Source organism: Erythrolamprus reginae, chromosome 2, assembly GCF_031021105.1.
Source record: "Erythrolamprus reginae isolate rEryReg1 chromosome 2, rEryReg1.hap1, whole genome shotgun sequence".
Classification (NCBI taxonomy): domain Eukaryota; kingdom Metazoa; phylum Chordata; class Lepidosauria; order Squamata; family Dipsadidae; genus Erythrolamprus; species Erythrolamprus reginae.
In genome coordinates, this window is record NC_091951.1 from 212,775,043 (window position 1) to 212,795,090 (window position 20,048).

At 48.1% G+C, this 20,048-nt stretch overlaps 1 protein-coding gene across 6 annotated transcripts in view; it reads right to left on the reverse strand.

Moving 5' to 3' along the window:
* Positions 1–20,048, reverse strand: part of ILVBL (ilvB acetolactate synthase like) — a 299,349-nt gene that overhangs the window by 42,683 nt on the left and 236,618 nt on the right. For 4 of the 6 annotated variants that reach the window (XM_070741653.1, XM_070741651.1, XM_070741652.1 and 1 more), the window contains exons 13-15: positions 6,563–6,633; positions 6,372–6,443; positions 993–1,220 (exon numbers count right to left, since the gene is read on the reverse strand). In XM_070741653.1, the coding sequence (XP_070597754.1) occupies positions 993–1,220; positions 6,372–6,443; positions 6,563–6,633 (371 nt within the window). The remainder of the gene's footprint in view (positions 1–992; positions 1,221–6,371; positions 6,444–6,562; positions 6,634–20,048) is intronic. The other 2 variants (XM_070741655.1, XM_070741656.1) reach the window with 1 other exon arrangement.

The following is a 20,048-nucleotide window of genomic DNA, read 5'->3' on the forward strand; positions in this document are numbered from 1 at the left end:
ACAAACGTCAAACTTCCGCGTTTGTCTTCGGGACTCATTGGAAAGCCGCGCGGCTGTTTTAAAACGTCGCCGCCGGCATGGGCGGCTTCCTAGCAGCCCCCCAAACCCGGGTTGGGGATCCGGGGGGGGGGTGCTGGCAAGCCGCCCATGCTGGCGGCGGCGTTTTAAAACAGGAACCCCAATCTTCGGCTCCTCGCTAGCGCTGCGGGAGTAAAAACACCATCTGCGCATGCGCAGATGGTGTTTTTACTTCCGCAGCGCTACTTCGCGAAAACCCGATCATTGCTAGGGGTCCTGGAACGGAACCCTCGCAATGATCGGGGGATCACTGTGTATATATATATATATATATATATATATATATATATATATATATATATATATATATATATATATGTTTTCGTAGATTTTCACGGGTATATGTATGTAGATTGTTCTGAGTTCGGGTTTTGCCCTGTGTAATATTTTGTAATATTTACAGCAACACGAAGCTTAAAACTTCAGCCTGATGATGGTGAATGTGATTTCACCGAAACAGCGCATAGACATGCAAAATATTACACAGGGCAAAACCCGAACTCAGAACAATCTACATATATATATATATATATATATATGTATGTATGTATGTATGTATGTATGTATGTATGTATGTATGCATGCATGCATGTATGTATGTATATAATTTATTTATTTATTTTGGACTTCTATGCTGCCCAGTCCCAAAGGGACTGCCGCTCAGACACTATACTTTTCCACCCACACCGAAAAAAAATTAGAGGGAACACTGGCCAGAGCCGCATGGCTCTGATGAAGAAAGATGCTGCAGCTGCGCATTTTATAGCGCAGAAAGATGCTGCAGCTGCGCATTTTATAGCCCAGGTGTCAGTGAAGAAACATTTCTTGAGCATTTATTCCAGACGTTTATCCTCCAGTTTTAGGACCTTTTCTGCCTTGCTAGGCATGGCCACTGCCAAGTGGAGAATATTTACCAGTTCATCTGCTTTGGGAAAAAGAAGATCTTCATAAGATGGTGAGACTTTGTATAGTTTCTTATCTTTGGAAGTGCGATTAGATCCCAAGGTTGGGTGGTCCCACTGTTTCAGCAGTGCATCTTTAAATAGCTTTGGCATGGGGATGACCTCTGTGTCTTCCTGCTCCTCCATAAAGAATGGAAGGTTCTCTTCCTGGGGTGCTGAAGCAGATGGAGTAGGTTGGTCCTGACCAGAAAGACCTGTGGTTACTCTAGCTTTGTATAATATTATTATTATTTATTATTATTTATTAGATTTGTATGCCGCCCCTCTCCGCAGACTCAAATAACTATTTGAACAGTTGAAATGGGGAAATAGTGGCAGATGAGGGGGTCTTGGATTGAGATTCCTCATCCTCTGAGAGACCTTGGAAGGGGTCATCCCTATTATTGGGACTGCCTTCTGCCGCACAAATCCCAGTGTCCGATAAGGTCCCACAGAGTTGGTCTTCTCCAGGTCCCGTTGACCAGACAATGTCGTCTGGCAGGGCCTAGGGGAAGAGCCTTCTCTGTGGTGGCCCCGGCCCTCTGGAATCAGCTCCCCCCAGAGATTCGTACTGCCCCCACCCTCCTCACCTTTCGCAAAACCCTTTATACCCATTTATGTTGCCAGGCATGAGGCAGCTAGATCATGCCCCCTTCTTTTCTGACCATTAAATGTTATGTGTGGATGTGATTGAGTAGACTGACTGTTTTTTTATATAATGGGATTTTAGCTTACTGTTTTTAACTATTAGATTTGTATACATATTGTTTAGGAAAAAATAAATCTCCAAAATATGTTGAAAGTTTTGAGAAACTGCTAAATGCATACCAGTATCTTGGATGTCACATGTTTCTGAAAATGCACTCTTTGCATTCACGTTTAGATTTCTTCCCTCAAAATCTTGGGGATGTAAGCAATGAACAAGGCAAGCGGTTTCACCAGAACATTAAAGTAATGGAAGAGCTATCTCAACTCCCCCATGCCTGGCGGTATAAATGAGTCTTGAGTAGTTTATGAAAGACAGGGAGGGTGGGGGCAGTTCTAATCTCCGGGGGGAGTTGGTTTCAGAGGGCCGGGGCCACCCCAGAGAAGGCTCTTCCCCTGGGGCCCGCCAAACAACATTATTTAGTCGACGGGACCCGGAGAAGGCCAACTCTGTGAGACTTTATCTGTCGCTGGGATTCATGCGGTAGCAGGCGGTTCCGGAGGTAATCTGGTCCATTGCCATGTAGGGCTTTAAAGGTCATGACCAACACTTTGAATTGGGACTGGAAACTGATCGGCAGCCAATGCAAGCCACGGAGTGCTGAAGAAACATGGGCTCTCGCGGCTGCGTTCTGCACGATCTGAAGTTTCCGAACACTTTTCAGAGGTAGCCCCATGTAGAGAGCGTTGCAGTAATCTAATAGTACTATGAAAATCTATCTGAATACCAGTGCATCAATTAATATATTTCCATATTTACCTTTCTATAATTTCATTCAATATTTCCAAGATCAATTAATTTTCAGACACTTATCATTTTACTATTATTAACTTTCATCAGTCTTCTACATTTCCAAGTATATTTTAAATTCATAATGCAAAGTCATAAAATCATACAATACATATCATAAACCCCTTATTTATCATATGTATCTTCCATTAATTTTACCTAAACTCATTTGCAATGAAGTTAGAATTGCCAAAAGAACAGAGGAAAGTCCACCCAGTGTTCCATATCAGTTTGCTGAAACTGGAACGAATAAGTGAATTATGACCACCGCAACCAGATCCCCCACCCCGTTACTCATTCAAGGTGAGCAACATTTTGAGGTAAAAGAGGTGTTGGATTTTCAGAAAACCAGGGGATAAACTCAGCATCTGGTAGCTTGGAAACATTTCCCAGTATCACATGCAGAATGGGTGGACGAAAACCATATGAATGCTCAGAGGGAAATTGACCGTTTTCGATTGAGATATCCTGATAAACCGTAGTGTAGTATTGTATATATTTGTGTTGTTTTGTTTTTGTCTTTTAGGACTAAAGTCCCATTTCCAGGGGGGCTGAATGTCAACCTGCTCTTGCTGCTGGTGCTCTTGCTGCTTTGCTTGGTTGTCATAGAGACGGGGAGGGGTAGATATCAAGGGGGGTTGGGAAGTGTGCAGGAGGAGAAAAGTTTCAAGTTGGATAAGTTTTGATTTCCCAGGTGCCGGCGGAGACCGTTAGACGGGCAAATTCCTGAGAAGCCCAGGAGGAGCATCTTGGACCACCTGATGCATCTGGACAATGGAGATTGGGCGGATGCCCAACAGGGGGGTGGAAAAAGGGGTTTTAGTATGTGGGGTACGCGCCATTTTCTTCAGACTTTACTTTGCTTTTGATGCTTCAAGTTCTGATTTTGATAAATTCACTTTGAATCTTAATCTAAAGGACTCTGAGTTTTATTTGTCTGAATTCTGACTGGCAGCCTTGACAGACAGACAGACAGACAGACAGACAGACAGACAGGTGAATGGGTGGGTGGGTGGGCTGGCCCTCATGAAACCCGGGTGGGGGCTATCTATCTATCTGTCTGTCCGTCAGTCTGTCAGTCCGTCCATCCATCCATTCATTTATCCATCTATCTAGAGGCTTGCCTGAGAAGGGAACTCAAACGGTTTGATCCTGGGCAGCTGGGCGAACCTACGCGGCTTCACTGTCCGGGAGAAACCGTTCTGAGTCCTCCGCAGCCCTCTTGCCCATCAGAAAGAGAAAGGGGAGAAAGAGAGGAAGGAAAAAAGAGGTGTGTCTGTGTGTGTGTGAAAGAGAGAGAGAGAGGCTGACTGCCTCTTCTTTGCAATGACACCTGAAGACGAGACAGCAGCTGAGGGAAAGGTGAACGCGCGGGTAGATAGATAGATAGATAGATAGACAGATAGATAGATAGATAGATAGATAGATAGACAGACAGACAGATATAGATAGGTGGATGGGTGGATAGGTGGATAGGTGGGGTTTGCGAGGGGGAAAGGGGAGAGGAAAAAAGCAAGGAGCATGCAGACAGCGGCAGCAGCAGCAGCAAGAAAAAAGGAGAGCCCAGCCTCACCGCACCAAAGCGATCTATTTCCCCCTCACAAAGTCCTCGCTCTGCCTGCAGCTCAGAAGAAAAGGCTTTTTTTGCTAGGCTCCCCCATCCCATCTCTGGGGGCCTGGGTGGGAGCAAAGCCAGGGGTTGCCTGTAACACCACCTCCGGTAATTTTCTTTTGGAAGGATTCCTTGTTGCAAGAAAATTACCGGACCTGGAAGTGGTGGTGGAGGTGCTCCGAACAGGCAGTGATTGCGAAGGAAGGCATCTTTGTCCGTGGGGGCACCTCCCTTGCCCGCTCTGGGATTGCCCCAAGGAATTTTTCCAAAAGAAAATTACCGCAGTGGGCGGGTCCTCTGAAATGGCTGGAGCAAGGGGCGGGTGGGAGCTTAGGGGCCTACCCAGCAGACCCATCCACCGGGTCTCCACTTTCTGCTGTGGGGTGAAGGAAAGCGAGAGGGCAATGGTGGCAGCAACTGCATTCCGGCAGCGTCATGTGCCTTCTAGGAACTTAGTCTCCAGGTTGGCAGAAGCCTTGGCACTGGGCAGGCAGAAAGTGGATGGGTGACTGGCCATGCCCCGTGCTCCCAGGACCTGCCATCGGCCACGGGCTTACTGGAGGATTGGCTGCAGCTTCGTCCATAGCCAACACTAGAAAGCTACTCTGGCAGGCTGTTGCCCACACTCCCTTAGCCAGAGCTACCAGTAACCCTGTGGCCAGTGGCAGGTCCTGGGACATGGGCTCGTCCAGGCTCTGAAGCACCGCCACCGCTGATCTCGCCATAGAAAGGCAGTTGAGGAAAGTCGCCGCCGCTGCCTGCACTTTGCTGCTGGTGCAGGGCGGAGCCGCGGGGATGGGCGGGATGCCAGGTGTTGGCCAAGGAGCTTTTCAGCTTGCCGGGAGGGCTCCTCGACTGAGGGGAAAAGTCTGGCAGGTCCTGGGGTACCGCCCTTTCCCTTAGCAACCCTAGCAACCCAGTTTCTCACTCAGCACCCGCAGGGAGGAGAAGCTGCTCGGATCCTCCTAAGGGGCATCCTGAAGAGAGGGGCGTGAGAGCGCAGATATACACACACACACACACACACACACACAGAGGCAGACACAGAGAGACAGAGTTGGAAGTGTTACTGGTGGCTCCGGCTAAGGATCACCCCCTTGCCTCTCGCCCCTCCCTTCACGGCCCTAAGGGGGCTTCGTGGAAGTGGCCAGCTGCACCCTGTCGCCTGCCTATTGTGCTTGGATGGGCTCAGAAAAGCCCTTTCCTCTCCCTCACAAGCCCTCCGCCCGGCTGGGTCTCCGGATTGCAGCAGGCAGTCCGTTTCACTGATCCATCTGCTGCTGCAGCAGCCAACACCAGGACTGCTTGGCTGAGAGGGGGGCGTTTCTGGGCAGGCGGGCGGTCCTAGCATTGGTCGTTGCTCACACACAATTTTCTCTCTCTCTCTCTCACACACACACACACACTTTCACACACATATTTACACAACACTCTCTCTCACACACTCTCTTTCTCTTTCACACACATCCTTTTGAAAGCCATCAGCTGGAAACCCCCCCCCCATCTGTGGGAAATCCATGCCTCCCCTCCCTCTTTATGCTCCAATGGTCCAGATTTCTTCCGCCTTTTAAAAGCCCTCCTCCTCCTCCTCCCATTTCCCGCCTCCCTCCCACCCTCCTGACTGGCTGACAGCTCCCCGGCGTTCGCCTTCTTCCGCCGCCACTGGCGCCCGGCTCCTCCTCCTCTTCTCAGAAGATAATAGCCGGGCGGCGGCATGCAGGCTGGGAGAGTGGGGGGGGGGTGATTCCCCTCTGCTTGCCGCCCCTCCCTTTCCAAAGAGCACTGGGGTGAGCTAAGGTTGCCCTGGGCAATGGGCGCAACAGGGGAGGAGAGCCGGGCTACCTCCGAATCCAAAATTTCCCCTCCTTGGGAATGGCGCTGCAAGCAAAAGGAGGCGGGGAATCCCACGATGGGATTCCGGGGGCGGGGCTTTGAAGTCATGGAGACTCCTTTCTGGCCCGTGGCTTTATTTCTGGAAGACGGGAGGACGGGGCCAGAAGGGTTTGGGTTTGGGTAATTTACCTAAACTCCGCCACTAATTTCGTCTGAACCCGCTGAACCCGAACTTCGTTGGGTTCGCCCAACACCAGTAGTGAGTTGTCCCCACAGCTAATTTCCACTGTTGTCATTCAACAAGTTGGCAGAGGGGACGTGGCAGTTGGGAGGTTTCCCACAGCTGACTGCACCAAGCTAATGGTGTCAAATTATCCTAGATCTACTAGAAATTGGGCAAGCTGATAGTTACCTTGTGTCGCACAAAAGTATCAAATTCCATGATGCTGAATCCAAGAGAGCCATCTCCATATAAGATCCACACCTGTTAATAATTTTTAAAAAAATGGTAGACTTAGCAGGTAGACAAAACAGACCTAGCCTCTTATTTGCTTTTCCATTAATTAGGTTTCACACTTAAGCTTCCCTCTACAACATACTAACCTCTGATTCTGGCCTGCAGAGCTTGGCTCCTAAGGCAAATCCACCCCCAACTCCCAATGTTCCAAAAGCTCCTGCAGTAAGATGAAGCAAAGAAATAATTCCACAGGTTGTATGTATTGATTCCCAAATAGTAATTCCTTGGCTTTCTAAAGTGCATTTCACATGTTTATGATTGTTTACTTCATACTGTATATCTTTTTCAGCTTTGTTAATATCTGTCATGATAGATACAATTCATTCATTCATTTAATAGAAGCCAAATTAAATGAATGAATGAATGGTATGTTACACAGAACAGAAAGGAAGGATACATATATATTAAAACATGTCAACAAATTAATTCACATCTCTATAATAGGACAAGGTGCATACGGGAGTTTATTCATTGTACTAAAGGCCTAGCCTGTTTTACCCAGTTTAGTCAAGCCATAAATTAATTACAGTGGAACCCCGACATAAGAGCTGCTCTACTTAAGAGCAACTCGAGATAAGAGCTGGGAGGGGAGAGATATTTTTGTTCTACTTACAAGCCCAAATTCGAGATACAAGCGCCAAGGAGCTGTCTCCTGAAGCCAAACGCTAACTTCCGCGTTTGGCTTCAGGAGACAGCTGCGAAGCGGCGCGCGTGTTTTAAAAGGTTGCAGCCGGCCTGGGGGGCTCAGGGGGGTGCTTGCAGCTTTCTTTCTTGCTCTTTTTCTTTCTCTCTTTTACCTTCCCTTCCTCTATTTCTTCTTTTCTTTCTCCTTCCCACCTTCTTCCCTCCCTCCCTCCCTTCACTCATTCCTCTCTTACTCTCCCCTTTCATAAGTTTCCTTGCTTCCTTCCTCTGTTCCTGTCCCTTCCCCCTTTCTTTCTTTCTTTCTTTCTTTCTTGCTCTTTTTCTTTCTCTCTTTTACCTTCCCTTCCTCTATTTCTTCTTTTCTTTCTCCTTCCCACCTTCTTCCCTCCCTCCCTCCCTTCACTCATTCCTCTCTTACTCTCCCCTTTCATAAGTTTCCTTGCTTCCTTCCTCTGTTCCTGTCCCTTCCCTCTTTCCTTCCTTCCTTCCCACCCTCCGTCCATTCATTCACCCATTCCTCTCTTGATCGCTTAAAGCCGGTCCCTGGTGCAAAAAGGGTTGGGGACCTCTGTCCTACAGGATTGGGTGGCAGAGAAGTTGAACATATGTAAATTTAAAAGTTTAAGAAAGTTTACAAGTTAAGTGAAAGAAACTTCATTATTCATTTATATGTACATGTACATTTCTTCATTAAAAACATGTCTTTCTGCATAATTTAGACTAACTTTGTGAGTTTTTTGAGGGCTGGAACCAATTAAAATTATTTACATTAATTCCTATGGGGAAAAGTCGTTCGAGATAAGAGCTGCTCGACTTAAGAGCCCAGGTCCGGAACGAATTAAACTCGTATCTCGAGGTACCACTGTACTAATTAAGGAGGTATATTTCCTGAACTGGTAAAAATATTTGTTTGTTTGTTTCATTGATTTCTAGGCCACCCTTCTCCTGAGACTCAGGGTGGCTTACAACATATTAATACATAGCAATGGAAGAAACAATGGAAGAAACAATGGAAGAAACAATGGAAGAAATCGAATTGAATAAAAAACACTATAAAACATCGCTATAAAAACCCCTTATTTTAAAACATATCAGAGACAGCCCACTTCATACAACTCTGGCATATTTCCAACAGTCGGACAATAGGGCTGGCACAAAATAACCAAGTTCAGCAGCCCCACGCCTGCCAGCATAGATGTGTTTTTAAGTTCTTCTGGAAGGTCGGGAGAGTGGGAATAGTACAGATCTCCAGGGAGAGTTGATTTCAGAGGGCAGGGGCAACCAAAGTGAAGGCTCTTTCCCTATGGCCCGCCAGCCGGCATTGACGGGACCTGGAGAAGGCCAACCCTGTGGGCCCTAACCGGTCAATGGGATACATGAGGCAAAAGACAGTCCCGTAGGTAATCAGATCCTAAGCCATTTAGTGCTTTAAAGGTCAACATCAACACTTTGAATTGCATTCAGAGACTAGTTGGCAACCTATGCAGTTCGCGGAATGATGGCGAAACATGGGCATATCTGGGAAGGACCATGATAGCTTGTGCAGCTGCATTTTGGATCAATTGCAGTCTCCGAATGCTCTTCAGAGGTAGCCCCATGTAGAGAGCATTGCAGTAGCCGATCCTCGAGGTGATGAGGGCACGAGTGACTTGCTAGCAACCCTCCCCATGTTAAGGAGTGAGTGAGTCACTTTAAACAGGGCTGCCAGGCGGGATTCCGCAGACACAATCATTGCAGAAAGATATGAAGACCTTGCTGCCCTGATAGCTTCCAAATAAGTCTTAATTTGGTTCAGATAGATTTAGATTTACTGGTCCTCCAACGCTACTCTAGATGTCTCTTCTGGCGTTTCATCCCCCTGAGTTCCTCGATATAAACCAAGGAGATCTCCTGGGTCTACTACCACAGAGAGGTGGCAAAGGCACAATCCGGTCGGGAGCCCATTTAGCAGCCATGTTACAGGCCGTTACTAGGGACAAAAGATGATGAAAGATATGGAGAAGAATGCTGGAATTAAGATTGTTGAATAAAGTTTATTTTATACTATTCAAATTATTCAGACTAAAATAATTTTAAAATATTGCATTTATTTTATATTGTATGACTGGATGTATATATGTGGGAATGGGGAGATGAAATGATGAATGGAAGGACTGACTGGTTAGCTAGAATGAGACCACCGGGGGTGAAGGTTGGTCCTTCCTTGCTGAGTGGACTTATAGAAGGTGGGGAACCCGACTATAACCCCTGGTGTGATGTGAATGCATGGGGCCTGCCGGAGAAGGAGACTGGTGGAGTTGGAGAGGCGATCTCTGGGGAGCACAAGAACCGGAGCATTACAGTTCTAACAGGGAGAGGAAGGTACGACAGGAGCCATGTGGTAGGCTATCGCACAGCGATCCCTTGTTCCCTCGAATTCAACCAGTACAGCTGGTGACAGGGAATGTCAGGGTCCTGGTCTCAGGCTGCTGCTGCTGAACACCAGGTTGGTAACCAACAAAGCCCCTCCAATCCGGGACATGCTCCTGGAGGAGGAGGCTGACCTGGCGTGTATAACTGAGACCTGGCTTGGACATGAGGGGGATATTCCCCTCTCGAAAATGTGTCTGGTCGGGTTCCAGGTGCTGCACCAGCCACAACACCAGAGAAGGGGTTGAGGAGTGGCTATTACAGTCCAGAAGAACTTTAATCCTCAGGATCCCTGCACCCAGGATTGTAGGTTGTGAGTTTCTCCTCATGACGTTGGACCTAGGGGTTCAGGTGGGCTTGTTGCTAATGTACCTGCTTCTCAACTGTGTTGCAACAGCCCTGCTTGCGCTGCTCAAAGCGGTAACCGAGTTGGCGGTAGAGTTCCCCATACTGATGGTCTTGGGGGACTTTAATCTGCTGTCACTCAGTGAATCCTTTAGGGGCAGCACTGGAGGTCATGGCTTTCATGACAACCATGGGACTGATCCAAGTAATTGAGGGCCCGACTCATTGATGGGGGACACACACTCAACCTAGTTTTTCTTTCGGGGCAATGGAAACTTGATCTGAGTTTAAGGGGTATTTCCCTTGTCATGGTCAGATCATTTCCTGGTGAGGCATGACTTCAAAATGCCAATCCTTTACTGCAGGGAGGCGGAGCCAATTAGGTGGTTCCGCCCCAGGTGTCTAATGGACCCGCTCAAGTTCCAGAGGGAGCTTGGGGAGATATCTTGTCCGCAGCCCAGCTGAGTGCCTTGTGTCTGCCTGGAATAGGGTGGCATCTGGGGCTCTAGATCGGATTGCGCCTGCGTGACCTCTCCGCAGCAGTGGATCCCAAAGAGCCCCTTGGTTTACTGAGGAACTTCGGGAGATGAAACGCCAGAAGAGATGTCTAGAGCGACACTGGAGGGGCAATAAATCTGAGTCCGACCGGACACTACTAAGAACCCATATTAAGGCTTATTTAGTGGCGATAAGGACAGCCAAACATGTGTATTTTTCCGTTCTTATTGTGTCCACAGATTCTCGCCCGGACGCTCTGTTTAGGGCGACCCACTCTCTTCTTAATGTGGAGAGAGCAGAGGATCCCTTGCAGGGTAGAGCCGAGGAATTTGTTCAATTTCTGACGGACAAAATCGCTCAGATTCAGGTGGACCTGGACTCCAATTGGGCAATGTCAAGCGAGGTGACTAGGGTTAATCTTAGTCCTGCGGTATGAGATGAGTATATTTATTTATTTGATATTTATGCCGCCCTTTTCCTTAGACTCAGGGTGGCTTACAACATGTTAGCAATAGCACTTTTTAACAGAGCCAGTATATAACCCCCACAATCCAGGTCCTCATTTTACCCACCTCAGAAGGATGGAAGGCTGAGTCAACCTTGAGCCGGTGATGAAATTAGAACCGCTGACCTACAGATCTACAATCAGCTTCAGTGGCCTGCAGTACAGCCCTCTACCTGCTGCACCACTCCGGCTCTTGATCCTGTGACCCCTGATCCTGTGGAAAAGGCCATAGGAGCAAAGAGTGCCTCCACGTGTTTATTGGACCCGTGTCCCTCCTGGTTGGTTTCGGCCAGTAGAGAGGTGACACGAGGCTGGATCTAGGTGTTAGTCAATGCTTCATTGAGTGAGGGGTCCCTCCCACAACCTTTAAAGGAAGCAGTTGTGAGGCTCCTCCTCAAGAAGCCTTCCCTGGATCCAGCCTCATTGAACAATTATCGTCCTGTGCCCAACCTTCCCTTTGTTGGGAAGGTTGTTGAGAAAGTGGTGGTGCTCCAACTCCTGTGGACCTTGGAAGAAGCGGATTATCTAGACCCATTTCAATATGGCTTTACACTGGGTTACAGCACGGAAATCGTTTTGGTCGCACTGATGGATGCCCGGGATAGAGGTTACTTTCTATCCCGGTGCTACTTGACCTCTCAGTGGCTTTCGATACCATCGACTATGGTATCCTTCTGCGATGGCTAGAGGGGTTGGGAGTGGGAGGCGCTGTTTTACAGTGGTTCTTCTCCTACATCTCTAACCAATCGCAGTCGGTGTTAGTGGGAGGGGCGGTCCTCTCTCCTCTGCTAGTTAATATGTACATGAAACCGCTGGATAAGTTACCAAATATACTGAGATACTCTCCACCCCATGTCAATTCAGTGAAGCGGTGGAAGTCATGTGCCAGTTAGGGTCTGGATAGGGATCAACAGGTCAAAACTCAATCGTTCTATCAGCTTACTTAATCAGGATTATAAAATATTTATGAAAATATTGGCAAACAGGATATAGAGAATATTTTACCAAAGATAATTGGAAAAAATCAATATGGATTTGTTAAAGGAAGAAAGATTTACGAACCAATTAGAAATGTTGTTAATGTGATACACCATGCCACCACTACCAAAAGAAAACTAGGTATTTTAAAGTTAGATGTCTATAAAGCTTTTGATAAAGTTAACCATGATTACTTGTTTCAATTGTGTAAAGATTTAAATATGGGAGACAACTTTTGTCAAATTATAAGAGCAATTTATAAGGATAATATAGCTTATATTAGGGTAAATGGTAATAGAACAGAGAAGGTTAAAATTCAGAATGGAACTAAGCAGGGTTGCCCACTATCCCCAATGCTATTTGCATTGGCAATTGAGGTCTTAGCAAATAAAATTAGAAACGATAAGGAGTGGAGAGGTTACCAAATAGGAAAACTTGAACTAAAGCTAAATCTTTTTGCAGATGATGCTATAGTATTGACTGAAACCCCAATTGAAATGATGAAAAGAATAAAGATTTTACTCCAGGAATTTAAAGATCAGTCAGGTCTTACAATTAATATAGAGAAATCAGAGATAATTTGTTTAAATACAAGCCCTAAAGAGCAAATTGAGATATGAAAAGTGTCAGGATTGAAATTAGGATGTAAAAAAATGAAATATTTAGAAGTTTGGTTGTTAAAAAATCCTAATAAAATTGCGATGGTTAATTATAACTCAATATGGAAGAGACTTCAAAAGCAGTTAAAAAACTGGAAGAAAAAAAGATTGAGAATTAGAGCCCTTAAAATGATTATTATCCCAAAAGTGATGTATTTATTTCAGGTTTTACCAGGTACCTTTCCGGGGCAAAATTGATGGAATGGGACAGTAAACTAAACTTTTGGATTGAAGGAAACAAAAGACCTAGAATAAGGAAAAGATGGCTGTTTGCCCACGAGAAAGAGGGAGGGTGGGGAAGCCCGAGCTTAGAGTTATATAGAGAAGCATTTCAAATAGAAAGATTAATGGATTTACAGTTATGGGGGGGGAAAGAAGTGGGTAAAACTGGAAAAGGAAATCAATAATATAAATAATAAGGAGTTATTATTTAAAAAATGGAGTAAAATTGAAATTAAGAATTTAACTGAAAGCAGGTTTAGAAATATGGTTTAAATGGCAGGGGAAATTGGGAACTAGAAACTCAAAATTATCAACGTTACATGTATTGAATACAGGTAATGATGTGAACTTTAGCAGAATCATAAAAGAATTATATAGTAAAGGGATAATGAGAATTGAACAATTATATGAGAAGGACGGAAGAGTTAGCAGAACTCGGCTGGAATGGTGGTTGGATCAACAGAAATGGCTGCAGATCAATGCAATATGTAAATATTTAAATAAAAGTGAGAATAAAGAAGCTTTCTTGAGAGAAGAAAATAGCTTAGAGAAAATATTAAAAGAAAAGATGGACCGTTGAAACTTACCTGAACGGTCTTCTCGATGCACTGCAAGGAGAGTCCAGGATGGGTAATTCTTCAGTCTGATTGGTCGGGACTGAGTTTAATTTAAACCGCCCCCCTTAGCCCTCCAGTCTAAAGGAAACGAAGGAGCAGTATAGCTAACACAAATTTATTCAACATTCAAGGTAACTAGAAAAAAACAACTCCCAAAGGCACACCTTTGTCAGAAAGAGTCCCTGGTCCCAATTTTGGGTGGGTCTGGACTCTCCTTGCAGTGCATCGAGAAGACCGTTCAGGTAAGTTTCAACGGTCCTTCTCCAATGCACTTGCAAGGAGAGTCCAGGATGGGATATACCCAAGATATTAACCAAGGGAGGGAGAAGGTCGGACCGGGGGCTCTGAGAAGGAACACACCCGCTGTAGTACCCTCCTCCCAAACGCTGCTTCCGCGGAAGCGAAAGAGTCAATTCGATAGTGTCTGATAAATGAGGACGGCGCCGCCCAAGTGGCCGCCCTGCAAATGTCCTCTAGTGAAGCCTGGGTGCTCCAGGCTGCTGAAGTGGCCGTACTACGAGTGGAATGTCCCGTGAGTCCCTGAGGCACAGGGGATCCTTTAGTCCGGTAAGCCTCTCTAATGCAATCACATAGCCAGCGGCTGATTGTCCTAGGGGAGACTTTAGTGCCCAACGTTCTGGTTGCAAAGGACACGAATAAAGCCTCCGAAACTCTGAATCCCTGAGTCCTGCGAATGTAAATTTTCAGAGCTCGTCTCACATCGAGCTTATGCCACCTAAGCTCCGAAGGGTGAGTCCCGTGGGTACAGAAGTCTGGGAGGACTACCTCCTGTGCCCTGTGGAAAGCAGAGTTGATCTTTGGTAGAAAGGCTGGGTCAAGTCTTAAGACCACCCTGTCCGTGTGAAAAGTACAGAGATCCTCCCTGATTGAGAACGCTGCAATCTCAGAAACCCTCCTGGCGGATGTGATTGCGACCAAAAGGGCCGTCTTGAGGGTTAACATTCTGAGAGGTATGTGGCGAAAGGGTTCGAATGGAGGTCCCGTTAAGGCGTGTAGCACCAAGGATAAATCCCAAGAAGGGAACCGATGGATCGGTGGTGGTCTGATGTTAGCTGCCCCTTTCAAGAAGTCCCTGATCCAGGGGTGTCTGGTCAGAGGGCGGGAGTTGCCCCCTCCTATGATGGTGGATAAAGCGGCCACATGACGGCGTAAGGTGTTTGGAGCGAGACCTTTTTCAAGGCCCGCCTGAAGAAAACTTAGGACCAGGGGAGGGGAGGCCTTTTGTGGATCTACCTCCCGCTCCTCACAGAACCTGGAGAAGGAAACCCAGGTAGCCTGGTATATTCTTCTTGTCGAAGGCCTGCGAGCCGCCTGGATTGTATCAATAACTGCCTCTGGTAAGAGATGTTGTCTTAGATGTTGCCGCTCAATCTCCATACGGTCAGCTGCCACCACTGTGGCTCTGGATGGGAAATCGAGCCCTGGGAGAGGGAAATCAGTTGATCTGGAATCCTCCAGGGGGGTGACACTGACAGTTGCATCAAGTCCGCAAACCAAAGGCGACGCGGCCAGTATGGAGCCAGCAACAGTACCTCCGCTCGGTGCTCCAGAATCTTTCGCATGACCCTGGGAATGATGGAGATCGGGGGAAATGCATATAGAAGTCCTGGCGGCCACAGTATCCGAAGAGCGTCCACCCCCTCCGCCCCCGGGGTCGGGAAGCGGGAGAAGAAACGTGGGAGCTGGGAGTTGCTTCGGGTAGCAAACAGGTCCAGGATTGGCCTCCCAAACTTTCGAGTGATGACCTGAAAAATTGCTGGATCCAGCTGCCACTCCCCTGGATCCAATGTCTCCCGGCTCAGCCAGTCCGCGCACACATTCTCTACGCCTGAGATGTGCTCCGCTGACAGGGAAGCCAGATTTGCCTCTGCCCATCTGAACAGGGACTCTGACTCCCTCATCAGTCGTCGAGACCGAGTCCCCCCTTGTCTGTTGATGTGAGACCGGGTGGAGACATTGTCGGTCCGAACCAGGACATGTTGGCCCGTTACCAGGTCCGCGAAGCTGAGGAGAGCCAGGGAAACTGCCTTTAACTCCAAGAAGTTGATGTTGACTTCTCTCAGGTCGGATGGGTCCCAAAGGCCCTGGGCTAAATTCGAGGAAAGATGGGCTCCCCATCCCGTCAGGCTGGCGTCTGTCGTCATTGTCAGAAAATGCTTGTCTAGGAAGAGTGACCCCTTTGTTAGAGCTGGGGAAATCCACCACCGTAAGGACCGTCGAACTGCTGGGTCGAGGTGCACCTGAAGGTGGGAATGGCTGGTCTTTCTCCTTTGGTATGGTAGGAGGAACCACTGGAGAGGACGTAGGTGGTACCTGGCCCATGGAATGATGTCGATACAGGACACCAGTGTACCTAGAAGCTTGGACAGAGACGAGAGTCTGGGGAACTGCTGTGTCGCCAAGCCCCGGACGAGCTCTCTGATTGTGGACTGCCTCTCCTGGGACAGGAAAACAAGGCCCTTCCTGGAGTCTATACTGGTACCCAGGTGGGCCAGCCATGTTGTGGGAGTCAAGTGGCTTTTTTCGAAGTTGATCGAAAAGCCGTGGTCCTGAAGTGTCTGGATCGTGAGATGCAGGTCCTGAAGCGCAAGGTCTCTTGATCTGGACAGAATCACGATGTCGTCCAGATAGGCCATTAGGCGCACCGACCGCTGCCTGAGGCCTGCCGTGAGAACGTCCAGCAGCTTCGTGAAGGATCTTGGGGCCGATGAAAGCCCGAAGGGCATGGCCCTGTATTGAAAATGGGCTCCATCCAGGCTGAAGCGCAGATATTGTCGGTGAGACGGAAGGATGGGGACGTGAAGGTAGGCCTCTTGTAGGTCTATGGACGTCATGTAGTCCCCCTGCCTGATGGCTGCCAGGATGGAACGCAGAGAATGCATTCTGAACCTCCTGTACTTTACATAGAGGTTCAGTCTCCGCAGGTTCAGAATGAGGCGTGCCCCTCCTGACGATTTTGGTACCAAGAAGATCGCTGAGTAGAATCCCAAACCCCGCTGAGGTATAGGGACCTCCTCGATGGCACCTATCTCCAGTAGGTGAGATACCTCCTGATATAGGAGCCTCTTCTTGGACATTTCCAAGGGGGCACGACAAGGCAGGTAGCGACAAGGTGGAGGGCAAAGAAATTCGATCTGTAGGCCTTGTGAAACTGTTGAAGTCGCCCATGGATCTGATGAGGTGTTGGTCCAGACGTCGGAGAAATGGGTTAGTCTGCCGCCTAAAGGGATGTCCAGAAGAAAGTCACTTGGTCTTCCTGAACCCTCTGCCTGAACCTCTAAAGGGGCGGCGGCCCTGGTAGGACCTGGAGCGATCAAATTGTGGGTTCCTGTCCGTGCGAAAGGAACCCTGACCAAAGGATCCCTGAAAGTAGGGCCTCGACCCCTGGTTGTTGGTCGAGGTGGAATCATTCCGAAAGGACTGCCGCCGTTGGTAGGGTGTAAAACGCCGTCCCTGCTTTTTGCTGGAGTTGGGCATAATCTTCTTCTTATCCCTATCCTCCACTAGCACATCGTCCAAGATGTCTCCGAAGAGCTTCTTGCCCTTAAACGGTGAAGAAGCTAGGGCCCATTTTGACTTCACGTCGGCCTGCCAATTCCTTAGCCAGATGAGTCAGCGGGAGGCGACCGACACGGCCATTGCCCTTGATGAGAACTTGGCGGCATTGACTGTTGCGTCCGCCGAAAATTCGGTGGCCGCCAACAGTTTGTTTAAGTCTTGGCGTAGTCTCGCATCCTGCGGATCGACTCTGGACTGAATGTCTTTTATCCAGAGGAGCGTAGCTCTATTAAAGAATGATGCCGCCGAGGCGGCTCTTACGGCCCAAGCTGACATCTGGTGAGCCCTGCGAACAACATTGTCCGCTCTTTTGTCTTCCGCTTTTAGTCCCTCCTGGGATTCTGAAGGGACTAGGGCATTTGAGACTAGGCTGGTCACCGGCTTGTCCACTATCGGCAGCTCCAGGAGGTCCTCCATGTGCTGGTCAAAGGTGTAGAAACGTCTGTCCAGGTTAGACGGGCCCTGACCCGTCGCTGGGTTTTCCCATGGACGTTGTACAGTCTCTAGAAAAAGATGGGAGGATGGAACATTAACAGTCTCCTGTTTTGGAAATACAAAGAGACCACTCGTAGGCTGATCCAGAGCAGAAGCAGCCCCTTGACCTCCCTCACCAGCCTGGTCAATGGTGATCCTGGCTTTGTTCAGGAGAACCCGGAAGAGTGAGGCCTTGAACAGGCCTGGTAAGGCGGGTTGCTCAGGTGGCTGTTCATCGCCGGATAACTCATCCTCATCCTCGCTGAAGCCTTCTCTGGAAAAATCATCCTCCTCCCCCGACTCCAGGATGGATTGAGAGGCTGGAGCCGTCCAGGGGTCTCTGAATCTCGACGGAGCAGGGCCGGCCGGTACCTGCTGCTGCTGAGCCACGCTAGCCTGCCCCTGTGTGTAGGCGCTGACAATCAGGTCTTGCAGGGCTTGAGGCATGGTTTGCCAGGCATCCTGCGCCGTGCGCAATCCAGCAGCCGTAGGGGTGAATGTGGCTGCTGTAGTCTGGCCACCCTGAGGGGGTATTGGCTGTGGAGCAGTAGATGTGCTGGGCCACGCTGCTTGTCTTCCAAATGTAAAGACATCCGGTCTGGAAGAAGTTGAGGGTTGGAAGTATCTTTCCGGTGACCAGTCCCTCACTGAGGCCGAGCCTACTACCCCTGGTGCAAATAAGGGGGAGGCTGGCTGAGGGATGGAAATGGGGGGCTGAGCAGGCGCAAGCGTGCCTCCAGACCTCTGAGAGGATTCTAACTGTTTCTCCAGCGCTTTAATCCTCTTCTCAGCCTCCCTGAGCGCAGCCCCTTGCGAAGATTTTTGTTTCTGGGGCCTTTCCTTGGGGGTAGGGGGCCTGGTAGCACTGGCTTCCTCCCCAGCCTGAATAGATTGGTCAGCCATAACTCACGAAAAGGTTGAGTCAGCAAGGATCGTCTGCTTCTGCACACGCAAGTAACTGAACAGCAATCGAAGGTTGTTAAAGGTAGAGTCCACAACCGGATCGTTGCTCCTAACCGCTAGCAGTAATGGCGTCTAAGGCAGTAACTGCTGGTTGGTGTTGTGCGCCTGCGCGTCTCTCGGCAGAGGGGACACTTGGCGCGAAAACAGCCTTGCTGAGGGAGACGCTGCTGTGCGTCGGGCTCAAAAAACATGGCCGCCGGGCCGTTGCCCTGGCAACCAATGATGCCTTCAAACAGCAACTGGCCTGCCCGCTCGATTTCGGGCTTCTTAGAAATGGCCGCCGGCTGTTGCCATGGAAACGGGCGGGAAGCCTCCCCTGGCTTCCCCGCCCTTCCTCCAGCGCTGTAGGAAAACGGCGACCGCCGAGGCTTTTCCTCGCTGCCAGTCCCTGCCGTATTATAAAGGCATCTCGAGCCTTTCAGCGCTTCCCCTTTGACTTCCTCCGCCGATGGTAAGGGGGGGGGGGGCGAGACGCGCTCCCCTCTTCACTGAGGACCTTCCTCTCCTGGTCCTCGGGTTTATTCGCCACGGGCGGGACGGACCCTCCCGAGGCGTCAACCCCTTCCTCTCTTCCAGGGTCTACCTCGGAGGTAGTCTCCCTGGGTGCTCACTCCGGGAACAAGTCTGCCAACCCAGCTCGTGGGGTTGGGAAAGGAGGAGCTGCAGACCCCTGGATAAACCCACTGGAGGTTTGAATCCAGGGCTGCCTGAGGAAATTTTTTTCCCCCAACTGCACCTGCAAGATAAGAAAAGAAGAGGAAAAAATATTAAATTAAATTAAATTAATACATGTAATTAACAATAAACAATAAATATAAATTTATTGAAGAGAAACAAACTCAGAGTCCCTATACTGCGACTGAGTTTTTAGACTGGAGGGCTAAGGGGGGGCGGTACCTGCCTATTATTTAAATTAAACTCAGTCCCGACCAATCAGACTGAAGAATTACCCATCCTGGACTCTCCTTGCAAGTGCATTGGAGAATAACGATACCAAAGCACAAGCTAGTAATATATACAGAATGTTATTGCAAGCGGAAGAGGGAGTAATAAAAGGCTTGGCAAGATGCTGGCAAAATGATTTACAAATAGACGAAAGTGAAATGAAAGAAATAGTAGAAAATATATATAAGATTAAGAATACAAGAGTTAAAGAGATGAGAAGAATTTTTTTTACATAAATGGTATTATACACCGGCACAACTTGCACACTTCCAGGGGAAAGGGAAAGGTAATTGTTGGCATGGTTGCCAAAGGAAAGGAATTTTCATGCATATGTTCTGGGAGTGTGTTGAAGTTCAGAAATTTTGGAAGGAAGTGCAGAATGAAATAAATAAAATGCTAAACATTAATTGGATAATTACAAAAGAAATAGCGATATTAATTAAAGAGAACTAAGAGATTTTAAAGAAATAAAAACTGCAGCATTGGAAAGCGCTCAAGCGGTAGTGGTATTGGGTTGGAAAGAGTCTATAAAATGGACATTACAGAACTGGTATTGGTACATGGTTGATCACATTCATTTTGAAATTATGGAAATAAGATTAAACAAGTTTGATGAAAATTAATTGGAGAAGCTGATGGTACGATGGAATAAGGTGAAAGATTATATGTTGAGTAGAATTTGTGACGAAAATGTAAAAAATAAATTCCAATCACTCTTTGAATAGTAAACAAA